This window comes from Mizuhopecten yessoensis, unplaced genomic scaffold (assembly GCF_002113885.1).
Source record: "Mizuhopecten yessoensis strain PY_sf001 unplaced genomic scaffold, ASM211388v2 scaffold8213, whole genome shotgun sequence".
NCBI lineage: Eukaryota > Metazoa > Mollusca > Bivalvia > Pectinida > Pectinidae > Mizuhopecten > Mizuhopecten yessoensis.
Genome location: NW_018407435.1, coordinates 2,049,448 through 2,067,225, shown reverse-complemented (window position 1 = coordinate 2,067,225; position 17,778 = coordinate 2,049,448). Strand labels below are relative to the sequence as shown.

The following is a 17,778-nucleotide window of genomic DNA, read 5'->3' as shown; positions in this document are numbered from 1 at the left end:
TCTTTTGTTACATGCAACTGACATATAGGTAACTGAAGACCGAATTTGGTAACTAGAACACAAGACATTTTAACATCTTTTAAACGGTTCTGAAGATATTGTTGTTTGAGACTTAAAATTTTAATTTTAAAGCTTTTAACCCATATTGACATTTGAATCCCGATTTGCACTTAAAGTTGACCTTTGACCTCATTACTGTAATGAAGAAAACAATTCACACAGCTGGTCTACATAAAATACCTAAGTGTCATGACTAGTCCAAATGGTTCTTAGGATATTGTTGTTTGAAGTTTTTAACATATTTGACCCCTGTGAGCTTGAAAGTAGGTTAAGGTAATTTTAATTAGGAAACTTTATAGCACTCCATCCCAGGTACCTACTGGCTAAATATCGAGACCCTGAGCCTAATGGAACTTGAGAAGGAGATTGTTAAAGCTTTTAACCAAAGTTGACATTTGACCCCAAACTAGCACTTAAAGTTGACCTTTGACCTCTCAACTGTAACGAAAAAAATATTTGCACTGCTGGTTTACATAAAATACCCAAGTCCCAAGTATCATAACTCTAGTTCGAATAGTTCTTAGGATATTGTTGTTTAAATTTTTTAACATATTTAACTTTTAACCAAAGTTGACATTTGACCCCCGACGAGCATTTCAAGTTGACCTTTGACCTCATAACTGTAATTGAAAAAAATATTCGCACTGCTGTTCTTCATAACATACCCAAGTATCATGCCTCTAGTTGAAATGGTTCTTAGAATATTGTTGTTTGAAATTTTTAACATATTTTACCACTGTGACCTTGAAAGTAGGTCAAGGTCATTTTAATGAGGACATTTTTAGCACTACATCCCAGGTACCTACAGGCCAAATATCATGACCCTGGGCCTAATGGAACTTGAGAAGGAGATTGTTAAAGCTTTTAACCAAAGTTGATATTTGACCCCCGACTAGCATTTAAAGTTCACCTTTGACCTCATTACTGTGATTGAGAAAAATATTTGCACTGCTGGTCTACATAACATACCCAAGCATCATGACTCTAGTTCAAATGGTTCTTAGGATATTGTTGTTTTAAATTTTTAACATATTTGACCGCTGTGTCCTTGAAAGTAGGTCAAAGTCATTTTAATGAGGAAACGTTATAGCACTCCATCCCAGGTACCTACTAGCCAAATATCATGACCCTAGGTCCTACAGTTCTTCAGAGGAAGTCAATCAAACGAAAAAGTTGACGGACGGACGACGGATGCCACAGTACAACATAAGCTCACCTGGCCCCTTTGGGCCAGGTGAGCCAAAAACTTTTAAGACATTTGACCCCTGTGACCTTTAATATAAGTGAAGGTCATTCATTTGAACAAGCTTGGTAGCCCTTCAACCCAGCATGCTACTGGCCAAATATCATCACCCTGGGCATTTCGGTTATTGAGAAGAGGCTGTTTTAAGTTTTTAACATATTTGACCCCTGTGACCTTGAATATAAGTGAAGGTAATTTATTTTAACAAACTTGGAAGCCCTTCATCCCAGCATGCTACTGACCAAATATCATCATCCTGAACTTATTTTAAAGTTTTAAACATATTTGACCCCTGTGACCTTGAATATAGGTGAAGGTCATTTATTTTAACAAACTTGTAACAAACACTAATGTTTTTGAGTTGTAATTCAATTCATCAAGTCACTCAGCCCAAATTCATCATGATTCATTATGATTAATATCTGACATGACAACAACAACAACAATGACTGGCTACAGAGGATCAACTGCATCTTACTCAAAATAATCTTATGTAGTCCTGAAAACATGTCTTTTCTTTTCAAGTTCTGAAGACAGTTCACACGTGGTAAATTACATTTACAAGCAATCTACAGGGAATTTAATGGCTTACCCTTGAAAATCATATACATTTAACAAGCAAGGCAAAAATACATCATCGAATCGGTATATTCTGCTACACAAATAAAAAAAAAATGTAACTTTCTTTTCATGACATTTATTAAAACATAAAGATGAAATCATCATACTTTAAACATGTGGGGATAAGTTGAGTATAATCTCTGATGCCACATTCTATAAAATTTCACGCTCGATAACTAGGCTGTACAATTTCGAACGGATGGAATTCCACCTTATGCTGCAATCTTCTGATAAGATTGGCATACAAATTTGATATTGATAATGTAGTTATAACAGTACCTTAACATGTACCAATAATGAACAGATACAATATTCTACTGTATTACTTCATCTGCATCTGGGCAGAAATCGATGCAGTGAATAGAAACTACCCTTCTGATTGGTCAATATACAATGTACTGTGTGATATTACTTGTAACAGATTGATAGAATTCTCGCTTTATTTCTTTTAAAAAATGTAATAAATCAGTCTACATTTCTCTTTCCGAGTTGGATTACAAACATGTTAGAAGAGTATGAAAAACTGCAGTTACAGGAACATACAATGTAGTCCCAGGTATAGCTGATACAATACTCCTCTACGTAAAACTGACCAATATTACATCAACCAATATAACATCACAATGTTCTATTAAAATCTGTCGCTGGCTTCCACCTCACATTCATAAAACACACTGTTCCTCAAAGCTGAAGCTTGGATACAAGTTGAACACATCAGCAGACTTCATGCAATAAAATCCAGCGGCCGGTTGAATCCACCCCTTCTGTTCATGTACTGTCTATAATAAATAAATAGGAAAGTCCTCATCATGTCTTACAGATTTCCAGATTGCTATTTGAAACATCTAAATTATTGCATATAATTTCGACAAATATTTGAACTTGTATGAAAGCATCTTTATCATACAGGCAATAATTTAATTTCAACAATTTATATTCTATCTCTCGATGTTGAAATTTCTCTCAGCATCAATGTCATCATTTTATCAAGAAGTAAGGAAATGTTGGCTATAATTGTAATTGGTATATCAGATGGAACAAACCTGTATCGCCGTTTCCTTGCAGTGTTTGCCAGAAATATGTCATTTCCTGCTACTTTTTTCCCCTAAAAAATAAGGAAAAGGACAGGTATAGAACGGTGTTCTGTTCTGACATCTGGTGAAAAACTTTTACACATAACCACCATGAATTAAGTCTACAATCGATGCAGCAATCCATATGGATCAATGGAAAAACTTTATCTTATGATGAAAATTTCAATCGGTCATAGCGTTGTTTTTCCTCTTTTATAATTCCTTAAACAACAGCCCTGCTAACAGACTCCTAATTATGATAAGACTGTTGCCATTCGCCAAGCTGTTTGTTTGACAAACGTTTTTTATTAAGTATTAATAAGCACAATTTTTATCAATGGCGCCATGTGCATGTACCGATAATCATATACATGTATGATGACACTCAAAAAGATATGTCGCAAGTAAAACTGACATCATTAACTCCAGCTGAAAAGTTAAAAACGACACCATTTTCCTCCCATTGAATCATTTTCTGAGAAATTACATTATTTGTATGTTTAACTACCATTATTATTAAGGATTACACACTAAGCGTTAGTTATGTTGATACTCAAATTGATATGTCTTAAGTAAAACGGACATAATGAACTCAAGTTTAAAGTGAAAATGACAGATTTTTTTTCTTTCCATTGAATGATTTTCTGAGAAAATACATTAATTACATTAGAAATCAGCTGATTGCATGTAACTTTCATGAATATGCTGAAGCTCATTAAAAAAAAGAACATTCATACATACAATAACTGGAAACCTGTTTGCAATCCACTATATTTGATATATATTTATTATTTTCGAATAACAAAATCTTTCCTTAGTAACAGCATGTGAATATGTTTTGAGACCATGTTTATAAAACTGTGTGACTAAGGTAACTTTTTGAAGTACAGACTCGTTAATGAGATATTAACCTTTGTGGTATCAAACGAAACAAAACCCATTGCTTTCATCATGGCCGCCTCTGAGGTCACCGCTGCACTTTCTTGAGGTTCTTCGTCTTCATCATCATCCTCTATCTCGTATACTTCAATGTCCGAGGCATAATCCGCAACTACGACAGAATTTCACATAATTACACATTCCTGGAGGAGCTGAACAATCTCAATATAAATGTGTATTAGAAATGGTTTGTGCATTATGATTACTAACATACATTTATATATAGTTTCGTACTGATTCCAATCCATTTTGTACATATCCCCTGTCAACTTTATACATTCCATCATATATTTATGTGGTAGACAATTATTTATATGTATAACCAACATGATTGTTTATGACGGTGAAGTGTAGAACATAGTATTTGGAATGCGGAAAAATCTTTCACTAAGACTGAAGTGCCCTCGTTACATATATTCCACCATAATACATTTGCTGATTTTTACAAAATGGAACAAGAGTACTGGGGGCGGAACAATATACATTGAAATAAGATCTGCATCATTTGAAGAGTGGTTATGCTATAAAAAATGTAGAAGAAAATCTCCGGACAAAAACTCAAATACTGAAATGAACAAATGGCAATAACTTTTGCAAAAATTGTTGAATCAAATTTCTTTTAATGGAGACACAACTTCATATCATGATTATAATGTATACCAAGTTTCAAAGAGATCTGTGTAAAGATGTAGGAGGAGTTTGCCGGACAAACAAAAGTTTACGCTGGACGGACGGACAACCCCATACCATAATACTTCCGTCAAATTTGACGGGTGTATACAAAGAATTGTATATCACAATTGATCAGAAAATTGGAAAAAAGGTTGTATTAGTATGGGCATCATTTTAATTTTAGACAAAAAGAACAATGTTATGGCAACATAAAGAATTGAGTCAGAACTAATATTTGAGTTCTATAATACAAAGGTAGATAATTCTTAATTCATAAGATATTTCCCAATCTTCAAAGACATAAAATTGTTCTTTCAATAAAAAAATAAAATGAAAAAAAATACAGAAATACATCTTGAAACATATTATTTAAATGACTTTCTTCATCAATTTAGAAACGCAATTTTGACAAATTATTGGACTGTTATCCACTGAAATATTAGCACTACTACCTGGAGGTTTGACTTGATACTGGTCAACTTCTTGTGATTTTTGTCTTTCTGATGTATGCTCTCTGCTCTTTCTCTCCCTGAAATTAAAAACAGCTACACTTAATAACTTATTACTAATAATCTATACATGAAAGTGTGCAAAAACATCATAACTAAGTCCTCATTTAAACAAAGACTCCAACTTCATTTTAGAATAGATCTGTTTCTCTAGTCAACATAAATGTAGCAGGTTCTTCCTCAAGTATTCCTCTTGAATGAAATTTAACAAATATATTAATCAGCTTGATATACTGTGGGTTTTGTAGAAAGGTAAATGCAGCACAACTAGTAGGTGTTTATGTGTGATGTTTCAATGACCAGCTATAGTACGGTACACACTACACTGAATCGGCTACGCTATAAGTATATGAACACTAAGTCGATATACCGTAAATTTGCTGGTATAGTGCGCAGGTACGTTTTTGGGGTCAGATTTGAAGATTTATTTATTTATTTATTTTTTTGGAAAAAAATCCTAAAAATAAACGATATCAAACTGGAAAAGTAGCATCAAAGGTAGCTTGGTGTTTATAACGCCGATTAATTAATGATTGATTAGCTGGAAACATGTCCATGATGATCCCAATTTGAAAAGACGAGGAATTCATTTTCTACATACTTATATACCAATCCAACCAGAAGGAAATGTTTAGAATTTCATATACAGGTATTGGCAAACCAGTGAGCAAGTGTGAAACGTATACAATTATATATAACCCTGAGAAAATGTATTGTCTAGTCAATGTCAACAGTAGTCCAACCTTGGTCAATGTTGATTGGAATGATTTTCATTCCCAGGGTCTGATTTCTAAACAGGGTTTTAAAATTGTTGCATCATTTCAATACTGTTTATATCCAGGTATCCGTAAGTACACTATTATCATCTTTGATCCATTGATTGTAACACAGTATTAGATATTTGAGTGTAAATCTACCCGGTAATTAAAAGAAAGAGCAATGTGAAAGACAAGGTGGTAGGATCATTACTCTTCTTCTAAATAACAGGACAATTCAGCAGAGAATTTCATTTCGGTGGACATCACAAGTTTGTACAACATGCTGAGTTTTACTGAATCACGTCCAAATCCAAAGTTTTCTGTGTTACTGATTAGGTTCTTTCCTTGAAGTTCTTCCTCTATGACATGAATCAGTGGCAGCTCTACACCTACCTGTGTCGACTAACAGATGTTGGTGACCTTGACCTGTGCCTTTCCCTTGACCTGCGCCTTGGTGATCTGGACCTTGACCTACTTTTGTGACGGCCTACAATAATTTTGAAGTGATGAAACATTATATGGTACATGTAACTATGTATACAACAAAGTTCAAATGTGTATGCAACAGCTTCACTCCATTCCCAAAACATGGCTTAGGAATAAACAGACAGTTCATCACATTACTGACCTATTTACTATGTCATACGGCCAGGTCATAAATATGGTATTAGGCCAAATAAAAATGTATGTTTCCTGTTTCGGCTCCCCAAAAAATAGGGTAGGTAGGTAGGAAAATCATTTTACTTTATTTGTTTATTTTCTTTTTTCTTTCTTTCTGGTGAAGTACATCTCCTGATTACCTCTGTGAATGTTAAAAATATGTTAATATTTCAATAAAGTATGAATGGCACCAAATATATCATTTTTATTCATGTTAAATATTATTTGACCCACCTAAATGTTTATAGAATAACCAACATAATTTACAGTAGTGCTGCCACCAGTGTTGCATTTCTAAATTAACCCTACTGTCGGACACTAGTTTTTAATAAATCTAAACTCCTCTGATGGTCACCAGTGTTACGTTTTCTTTTGTATTACTGATGCTTTCTGTTCTCAATTTCCACTGCCACCAGTTCAAATTAATTGAATAACAAAAAATAAGTACATTTATATTTACACAACAAGTTTTTAATCCATCATAAAATACACAAGTCTTCACCATTGTGAACTCAATCTCTCTACTCCAAACTTACACAGATCTACCAACTACAGCTTAAACTACTAGTATTACTAACTTCCTAATTTTCACTTAAACTCTAACTTTCTAATTCTCCTCTATATCTCTAGACCTCTCAACTCGTCTGCCTAACTCAACCTCAGCTCCTTCCTCAAGACTAACTCAACTCCCTCTTCTCCTCCTTCGACTTCCAAGCTGAGTTACCTTACTATCTGTCCCTTAATTAGCAAAATCCTACTACACTGAAAATGTTGATACATTAAAATTGTTGATGCTGCTGAAATCCTACTAAAATTGGACCCCTACGCTACTAGGTTAAACTTGCCATAAATTCTGCTAAATTTGACTACAGTCTGTCTGCATCAGGTTGAGGCACAACAACTAATATCACAGACATATCCTATCCTATCCTATCATACCCCCCCCCCCCCCCCCCCCCCCCCCCCCCCAGGCCTTACACATGTGTAATAAAATCTAAAGGTGCTGAGATTGGTCAAGACAATGTGTTCCCCATATCATACTAATTACTATTATATTTATATGTCACATCTAAGATCAGTTGTTATGAAAAATATGTCTGAATTATACTTATCTCACTAGCTGATCACCAAACTGTTACAAAACATTTAAAGGCAAATCTAAAAGGGAACATCAATCGCAACAAGCTAGGGACTGATTTTCTTGTTTTTAAATTTTATTGGTGTGGTCAAACATTGGGCTTCATTAGGACCTGATGAAGCCCAACGTTCGGGCGAAACCGGTAGACCAGACCAATAAACACCAGAAAACCAGTCCCTAGTTTGTTGCGATTGATGTACCCTTTCAGATTTGCCCTTACTCTCCAATCGCCCTGCATTCCTTCTGGTATTCAAGCAAAGGACAACAGGACTAACCTATCCGCAACTATTCACCTCGGCATTGGCTCTACCCTAGGACTTAAGGTTAATTGTCTATAAACATTTGTTCCTATAGGGAACACAATAATAGTATAATACTAGCAAACTAAAAGGTCACATTTTTTCCCAGCTTTCGAGCTTAGCCCTTCATCAGGGATTAAATGTCACCGTACCTCTATGTCACATCAATCATGACAAACAGGATGCGTAGCTATAGTTTATAACAGGAACCAACAGTAACTGTATAACTGCAAAGGTCCGGTGACATTTAATCCCTGACGAAGGGCTAAGCCAGAAATCTTGGAAATAGAGTGACTTTTTAGTCTGTTAGTATTTACATATTTATGTTCCCTGAATTACACATAGGTGTAATACAATACACGGTATACCATTGCAGTGTTGTTGTGATCAGCACCCAGCAACTTGTCAGCAAGTTACAACACTGCAGTTGTGACAGCCTACGTTTTGTTGACATCAGCTATATACAATTTAACATGGGAAGCCTTAAACTGTCATTTTAAATTGACCCTTTTTTCTGAATGCCTGCCTACACCAAATGTTATTGAAGCATGAGATAAGAAGTTTATTTCTGGTACAGGTTCATTTCTGATCCTCTCTACACCAGACTCAAAATAGTATACACATATCAAATTACAAAGTTGTAATGTTCACATGTAATTACCACATCTTGTTAGTGATGGATTTCAGATGTACAATTATACAAAAGTTCCAGTGAAGCCCGAAGATTATCTAGTTTATTCTCTGAAGTGGTTATGTTTTGGTGCCATTACTATATGTTCTCGGGTAGGTTGTGTTCCATATATGAACTACTCACAGTGAGGAAGAAGTTCTGTCATGTATCGTTAATTAATGCAAGTCTTGACAGGTGTATATATATACATGATTACAAATTCTACATATGTTAACCTTGGGTATATTATAGGCCACTCTAAAGACAGGGGTCGACACTAACACTAGTCCCCTAGTCCTGGACTAGTAGATTTCAGCAAGGACTAGTGAATCACCTAACCTAACTGGTCCTTTAGACTTAAGCTTGTGAAAAATATGATTATAAAATAAGAATATTTCTTTTTAAAATTCAGAAAACTGCTTAAAATGATTTGCATGATTATAAGTGTCAAAATTTCTCTAAATCTTCACCATATTTTATGACAGTAATTATCTAGGTCCCCTCAGTCGATTACTCTTTATGTCTCGTGCTGTAGATCGCGATATTTTCTTTTCAGGAAATCTTGGACTAGGTATACATTGATAAAGGACTAGTAAATAATCTATTCAACAAGTCCTGTGGACTACCAATCAATATAAATGTTAGTGTCTAACCCTGAAAGATTCAATAAAAAGGTTAATGAGCCAGATCTAGAAGTGATAGATCAATCCTCTGGAATTAACTATATAGGTGGTCTGGTAAATGCAATCCACTGATCATTATTCGTTTTGTTTTCGGAAGTGACTTTCAAATGTCTTTTTACTTACGTCTTCTTTCTCTCGAATGTCTTCTCTCTGGAAACAAATATACTTTTATTAAAATGAGTGATGAAATATCTGTAGGTTTTCAGTCAATAACCTTCAATAGTCATTCCTATATGATAATGATCAGAATATAAAACTGCTTTGGGAGGAAACAGAGATGATGCCTGATAAGGAAAGCATATTTTGGATGTATTTTCAAGGTTATGGAAAGAAACTTATTTGAGATTTAGCTATTAGCCGTCAATTCATCATTTGGACGGCCACTTTTCAAAAATGACGGGTAGAAATATTAAAAGACAAGTTGCATGACGGGCGAATATTCTGTCAAAAATCGACAATTTACTTATATTTAAAGACATCTAAATGATTCGGTTTTTGACATAACGTGAGTAAAATCATCGTTGTTCTGTAGTCATGAAACCACTTAATACTATTATACAGTACAAACACTTCATATTAATGTAGTCAGCACCTGTGTACGAACGCTGTAAACAGACTTACAACAATGTAACGTTACAGTAACGATCAGATCTTGGATTGGATTTGAGTTACACTAAAGCCAATAAAATGTCTAATATAACTATCAGAAAATATTAGACCATAAATACATGTATCACGTGTAGATATTTTACAGTCCTAAATATTAATTGGTCGTAATTACCTCTTTTAGGGGACCGAGAGCGGCTTCTTGGCATCTTGATTTCGTTCAGAAAATGAAACTGCCGCTTACGTCTTTTACAACATTGTCGCTTATATCGTTAACAACATTGTCGCTTAAGCTATTTAAATGAGCATTAAAAAACAAACGGTTGACATAAATTAGGTCGGATTTAGTAATCTGATGCTGCTTTCAGGCTTGCAAGGTCTGCATTAACATTTGCAGGTCCGCCAGGATTTATACCCGAAATTGTTATATTTAACAAGAGGCCCAGAGGGCCTGTATCGCTAACCTGGCTAATAAAGCAACCATGGGAAATTATTTTTTCATAAAATCCCTCCTATGGTGCAGAAGAGGAAATATTTTAAAGATTCAAACCTCTAATTTCCCTTTTGTACCCAGCAACTCTCAGCCCTCAGGGAGTCCAAACCCACCGTTTATACAAAATTTAGTCCCCTTTGCCTATATATATATATAAGGATGCTAACAGAGTTAAGAAGTTTCGTGCAAGCGGGGCCAGGTTAAATTAGGATAAAATCCCTTAATTCGTATGGTAGAAGATAGATTTCAAAGGTTTTACCTCTATTTCCCCTATATGACCCCACCTCTCTGCCCCAAGGTGGATCGAGACACCCAATGTTTATACAAAACTAAGTCCCCTTTGCCAAAGGATGCTCAAGACCAAATTAGGATAAAATCCCTAAATCCTAACAGTAGAAGAAGGATTTTAAAGGTTTTACCTTTATTTACCCTATTGGGCTCTGCCCCAGGAGAACCGTGCTTACTATGTTTACAAAATCGAGTACCCTTCACCCAAGGATGCTCTACACCAAATTAGGATTAAATCCCTTAAATATCCCTACTGTAGAAGAGGCTAACCTGGATAATAAAGCAACCATGGGAAATTGTTCTTATTACATAAAATCCCTCCTACTGTGCAGAAGAGGAATATTTTAAAGATTCAAACCTCTATTGGGCCCCGCAACTCTCAGCCCCAAGGGGGTCCACACCAACCGTTTATACAACATTGAGTCCCCTTGACCCAACAGTGCTCCAGACCAAATTGGGATGAAATTCCTTAATCCCTAATGTAGAAGAAGGATTTGAAAGCTTTTACCTCTATTTCCCCAATTGGACCCCTCTTGTCTGCCCCAAGGGGGGCCACACCCACCGTTTATACAAAATTGATTCCCCTTGGTCTAAGGATGCTTCAGACCAAATTAGGATAAAATCCATTAATTCCTAAGGTAGAAGAAGGATTTTAAAGGTTTTTACCTGTATTTTCCCTATTGACCAAATTAGAATAAAATAACTTCATTCCTACAGTAGAAGAAGGATTTTAAAGGTTTTTACTTCTATTTTCCCTATTGGGCCCTGCAGCTCTGCCCCCAGGGGATCCACACCCACCATTTATACAACACTGAGTCCCCTTGGCCCAAGGATGCGCCAGACCAAATAAGGATAAATCCCTTAACCCCTTTGGTAGAAATAGGATTTTAAAGGTGTACCTCTATTTCCCCCACCCCTCTTCCTCCAGGGGGGTCACACCTACTGTTTAGAAAATATTGAGTCCCCTTCCCCCAAGGATGCTCCAGACCAAATGAGGATAAAATCCTTTAATTCTTACAGCAGAAGAAGGATTTTAAAGGTATTACCTCAATTTCCCCTATTGGGCCCCGCAACTCTGCCCCCAGGGGGGCCACACCCACCTTTTATACTAAATTGAGTCCCCTTGGCTTAAGGATATACTCCAGACGAAATTTAGTCCAAATCTACAAGGCCGTTTTCAAAGGAAATTTTGACGGACGGAAGACGGACGCTGCGCCATGGCTAAAAACGGACAAACCGATTGTTCCCAATAAACAAACAGGCCCTTAGTAAATTTGAAGCTGATCACATCGATATTAATTATTATCTGTTTCAATTTCAAGGAATTCATATATACATGTAGAAATGGGAGATGACTGCGTTTCCATCGGGCCCATTATTCTTCATCTTCATCTTTAAACCTTCCTCCGTCAATATTTACTACACAGATGCTTAAATACTCTCCCGTGAACTAGCACAGTATATTTCTCTTAACTCAACAATTCATGAACTATCACTGGGAAATACGATTCTCTATGAAGTTTAACTTTACATTGTACAAGTGAGTGTATGGAATGACAACTCTTGGTAGGCATGAATAAAAGATTTAGAATATTACAAATCTCCTTAATTAAGGAAGCTCAGTAAAAGCACTTCTAGATTAAAAGAATGTTTAACAAAAAGACAATTTAGTGACAAAATAAAATTACTCACAATGCCTTTATAAGAAAAGTCATTTCAAAGTGAGTCAATTTTATTAGTTAATTTGACCAAACTTAATATATCTAGTGCTCCACTAATATTATTTAAAACTTACTTAAATGTTTAAACATGGTGTCATTGAAAACAGGTCAAGTTCATCTTTTTGAACAAACTTGAAATTCTTTCATCTTAGCAATTACAACATTAAGCAAAATTAATGAGTGAGACAACTGGCTGACAACGGCTATCAGATGAAGTTGTTTGAAGATATTTGAATTTTACACCTCTGTGACATTGAAAATTGGGTAAATTTGAATACACTTGTAACTTTCTACTCCAGTAGACTGCAGTCTTAATCTCATAACCCTAGTCCTTTTGGTTATTCGAAAGAACTGGTTTGAAGTTTTTAACACAATTAACCTGTTTATAATCTTCAAAATGGGTCAAGGTCATTCGTTTGAACAAACTTGATAGCCTCATCTCAGCATGCTGCAACAAACCATAAAGGAATTGACCCTAGGCATCTTTGTTGTAGGAAAATGGTGTTGAAGTATTTTAGTTCATTAATTTGATACCACAGTGACCTTTAAAGTGGATCAGGGTCATGACATTGAACCCTTCACAAAGCATGCTAGTTAAGAAATACCGTAACCCTAGGCCTCTTGTTATTCAGAAGTTAATTAGTGAAAGGTTTGGACATATTTGACAGGTGACCTTGAAATTATCATAAGGTCATTCATTTCATGACATTTGATAGCCAGCCCTTCATGCCAGAATTGTTCTGGTGAAATATTACTATCCTAGGCCTCTTAGTTATCCAGGAGAATCCATTCAAATTAAAGTGAAGATCGAGGTAATGCAGCCAACTGTCTGTCAGAGGCTGTTTATTGCATTTATAGCTTAACGGTTATTTTGTGTAAGGAGATTGAATTGAAATAAAGAGTGAATATATCACCTTCCAATATAGAGGAACTTCAGTAGGTAAGTAAGGTACCATTCAGGCTTGTACCGAAAGGTGAAGGTCGTGGCAAGGTGATCAGTGATCTCTTGTTTAGGTATTTATTTCTGAGCAGTACATACAGATTTTTTAATGAAACTTTATGTGTTGCATACCACTAACAGACCTAGACTAGTAGTACCTTACAGCCTTTTTTGGTCAAGGTCACATATACGGGGTCAAGGTCAAGTCATCAATCTTAATCTTTTATAGGCAACTTTTTCTATGTAGCATGACTAAACTGTGAAATTTCAAGGGAATATATATCTACTGACTCCTGAGAACTATTGCTAATAAATTTCTTCAAAAGATCAAGACGCCCACCTGGCAGCCATCTTGTTTGTCCAATCATTCTTAAAATTTGAAAGTAAGTATGCACAACTTAAGACCAAGGAAAACTTCCATATGCAATTTGAGTTTGATCTTTCTGCTTTTTCTTGAGAAATAGCAACAACACAAGAATGCTTGAAGGACAGTTGTTGGATATAGACTACCAAAGGCGATTTGTACAGGACGCCATCCATCACACGGTTCGTGTAGTATATTGGCATACAAATATAAGAAAGAACAATATCATTTCAAAATTTATCAAAAAAATTCTTTAATATAATGACAGGAGATCAAAATATACAACAATATTTATACATGTATATTTAGAGAAAATGATCAGTAAGATAAAAGTGTTATTTTTCACTGTAGAGGGAGATATATATGCAATACCACACACTTGTGTTTTTCTAACAAATCAGAAAGCATAAGTTTATTGCGCGGACGAATATATACGTCCGCGCAATAAATGAGTGCTTTCTGATTCGTTAGTAAAGTGTGGTCTCGCTTATATCACATACCTTCCGTATTTGGTAGAGATCTATACAAAGATTTTATAAACTTGGTATTTTTTGCAAATACCGGGAACTTTTCAGTTCGCCATGACATGGGGATGATTCCCATAAAATGTAGTTCCAGCTAGTAGGTAAATTCAACATTCCGTATTGCACATGTGCAATACAGAACGTTGTGTTTCATGGTCTGAAAATTGCTTGTATAATTACTATAACAAGATTCAACAGGTATGTGATACAAAAATATATCTTTCATTTTAAGGGAAAAATAACACTTTCCAATGAAAACAAAATACAAGCAATACAAAATGACCGGAAAAATTTAATACACTGACAATGTTCTGAATTGGTTGAAGCAAGAGCTTTGAATATAATGTTACCCGTTATTTACTTTCATTACTGAAGAAACAGAAAATGCCGCACTACAAACTGTTTTTATTTTTGTCCAAAAGGTGATTGGTCCTTATTCATGAACTGCTGACCAGAAATGGACTATCACACATTGCAAACAGAAACTTTAACTATGCAAAATTAAAAGACTTCCCAATTTTCCACAGATGGAATCATCAGCGAACACAATTTACCAGTAAATAATATTGTCAAGAATAAGCGGGTGACATTACAGAATTATCACCTGAATACAGTACCATGCATTCCATATTTCTGAAAAGAGATTTTCCAAGAAAAATTGAAAAACATGTCTTTTGAGAACTTTACAAACATGTAAACTAAAAATGCTGGTGTTTTATTGTTGCAAAACATACCAGGAGATATTTTATGTGTGTTACAGGATACCTCCACTGTTCAACAGGGATGTGTGTGGTATCTACTGTCTATATGGATTTGTGTTTGTGGGGTAATCAATGATATGTCTATCAATCTGCACTGTTGTTTGTAGATCCCGATATTTACCAGCTGTCAATACACTTGTACTTTTGTTGGTGGGAAAATCACAGTTTTCTACCAATCTGCACTGTTGCTGGTAGATCCCGATATCTACCAGCTGTCAATACACTTGTACTTTTGTTGGTGGGAAAATCACAGTTTTCTACCAATCTGCACTGTTGTTTGCAAGGTAGTCACGACGACCAATGTTCTGTGCCTGTTTGGTTTGGAGAGCCTCTAGTTTGGGACAGTCTGAAATACGATGGCCCAGACCACCACAATAAGAACACCCCACTTCTCCTCCAATGTCCAAGTATTTTTCACTTTCCGATGTCATGCCAGCTAAGAATGGTGGACAGATTTGCTTAGCTTCAACTAGCAGATGTTTTAAGTCCAACAGGATACTTTCCTCCACTGACTTGTTGATGAAGGTTGTGGCGATGCCAGTTTTTCCACAACGACCAGTACGTCCGATTCTGTGGACGTAGTTCTCTATATCCTCTGGCATGTCGTAGTTGATGACTTGTTGAATGTCTGGGAAATCGAGTCCTTTGGAGGCCACGTCTGTAGCCACTAACACATCCTTCTTGAATTTTTTGAACTGGTCAATTGAGCGTGTTCTTTCTTCTTGATCTGCAATTAAGTAAGCAACATAAATTATTTACCATTGTATGGCTTATCTACCATATATGTAACCCTACCACATTTAGATGGCATTTATATAGGCTATGAATGCCACGAGCCGATTGTTGATGTCATCATTATAATGATGTCATATGTACAATAAATACATTATCTGAACTAAATACTGAATAATATTAGTGTCATTAAATTTCCATGAGATAAACAGATTTTACAAATGGTAAACATCAGTATTGAACTGCTTTCAGTTGTCATTCATAGGCAATATGAATGCCAACTGGACAAAGGACAAATCAAACAGGAATTGCACTAGAATTTGCCTATGTCCATTTGGCATTAAGCAGTTCAAGTTGATTTTTTGTGCATCATTTATTTTTGTATGCGTATTCGCTCCCTCCTCTACTTAGATCAATCTAATTAAAATTATATCTTCACATCGCTCCCGTTTACTGATATGTCGCGTTGAAGATCTAACAACATCCCGTAGAGGGTCATGTTCAGGCGAACTTTGCATTAACCAATCAGATGAGAGCTTATGCATTTCTGTAAGTGATGATGTAATGATTTCGGAACACACTTGCTATGATAAAAGACCGAGAGGTGTCAAATGAGCATCGAAAATGGCGGCGCCCATGACACCACGCCGTGTCTATCTACAAGACAACGTTTGTACAATTTGTGGATTTTGCTTTGAAATAAGAGAGACTTCCTCTTCTGGTGATGTTGTCGTTAAAAAGTTTAACAACCTGAAACTACAATTAACAAATGACAGGCTTCGCAATATTCAAACTATCACTGGACCAGACGAAAAAGTGGATTTTGGGCTACGAGGTGTCTGCATTAAATGCTACAGGTCCTGCTTTCTGATTGGTTGAAAGAAAGAGTTATGTCGCGTTTTGATTGGCTTGTTATAAATACGATAATGCATTCATGTTGACCTCTGACGTGACCCTCTATGGGATGTTGTTAGATCTTCAACGCGACATATCAGTAAACGGGAGCGATGTGAAGATATAATTTTAATTAGATTGTACTTAGATGCAAGACACAATCTCATGTGAACACTCACCCTTGCATGTGACTTCCAGAAATTATGTTGGTAAGGAGGAAACAGAAATTCTATTCTCAGGTGTAGAATTTTACCCCTCATACTTCCATATCATTGATAATACAACTGTATTAGAATATTAGATTGTCGGTAAATTAGCGTAGCTTGTTTCCTAATTCAAATGTTAATTTTATTTGCAGCAGCTTTTCACCAAAATACCATTTGAGTTAGTGTTTTTGTTACCTAAATTTTACAACAGCCTGTTCCTTAACAAATTGGGGAAAATATAGCTTTATTTGTATTGAAATTGCCAATATATTCCTCAGTTTTTGGTCATTTTGGAAAAATAAAGCACTTTTTAGCTAGGGGAAACAGCCTGTATTTGACTGTAAAACTTGGCAAAACAAATCGCTGTTTACTAGAACCTTGATGAAGCAAATAAGACCTATTGGTATAAAATATTGATGGGGAAGTAATATTTCTTTTTCCACCAGGAACTCTATAAAGAGAGTTAACTCACCTTTGCCACCATGTACTGCCACAGCCTCCACTCCCTTCAACAGCAGATACTCGTGGATGGCGTCTACGTCTTGTTTCTTCTCAGCAAATATCAACACCTTTAATAGAGCAAGTCAACATACTTGTAACTGTATATTTTGAGAAGACATTATCTGTAAGTATTGAATTACTTCTATATTATTGTTTTATTATCTAAATAACTATTATTGTATTGTCTGAAGATAAGTTGTATTTTCAAATAATCACTCGTTTTAATATCAAATCATCACTTCTGTTTTATTATCAAATTATGACTCTTGTTTTATTTTCAAAAGATGATTAACATTTTGTTGTGTGATGATATATTGTTGTATTGTGTGATGATATATTGTTGTATCGTATGATGATATATTGTTGTATTGTGTGATGATATATTGTTGTATTGTGTGATGATATATTGTTGTATCGTATGAT

The 17,778-nt window shown here is 35.4% G+C and overlaps 2 protein-coding genes across 2 annotated transcripts in view; both read right to left on the bottom strand.

The window, feature by feature from the left end:
- Positions 1–1,984: 1,984 nt before the first annotated feature.
- LOC110455432 (U4/U6.U5 small nuclear ribonucleoprotein 27 kDa protein-like) lies at positions 1,985–10,202 on the bottom strand. The gene is made up of 7 exons (XM_021505566.1): positions 10,107–10,202; positions 9,449–9,475; positions 6,269–6,362; positions 5,061–5,137; positions 3,909–4,048; positions 2,968–3,029; positions 1,985–2,703 (listed from the first exon to the last, which is right to left on the bottom strand). The coding sequence occupies exons 1-7, from the start codon at positions 10,138–10,140 to the stop codon at positions 2,649–2,651; spliced, it is 489 nt and encodes a 162-aa protein (XP_021361241.1). The 5' UTR covers positions 10,141–10,202; the 3' UTR covers positions 1,985–2,648.
- A 4,254-nt stretch (positions 10,203–14,456) lies between these two features.
- LOC110455357 (probable ATP-dependent RNA helicase DDX41) overlaps positions 14,457–17,778 on the bottom strand; it is a 14,201-nt gene continuing 10,879 nt past the window's right edge. The window contains exons 11-12 of the mRNA XM_021505441.1: positions 17,327–17,423; positions 14,457–15,749 (exon numbers count right to left, since the gene is read on the bottom strand). Of these exons, the coding sequence (XP_021361116.1) occupies positions 15,280–15,749; positions 17,327–17,423 (567 nt within the window). The 3' untranslated portion in view covers positions 14,457–15,279. The remainder of the gene's footprint in view (positions 15,750–17,326; positions 17,424–17,778) is intronic.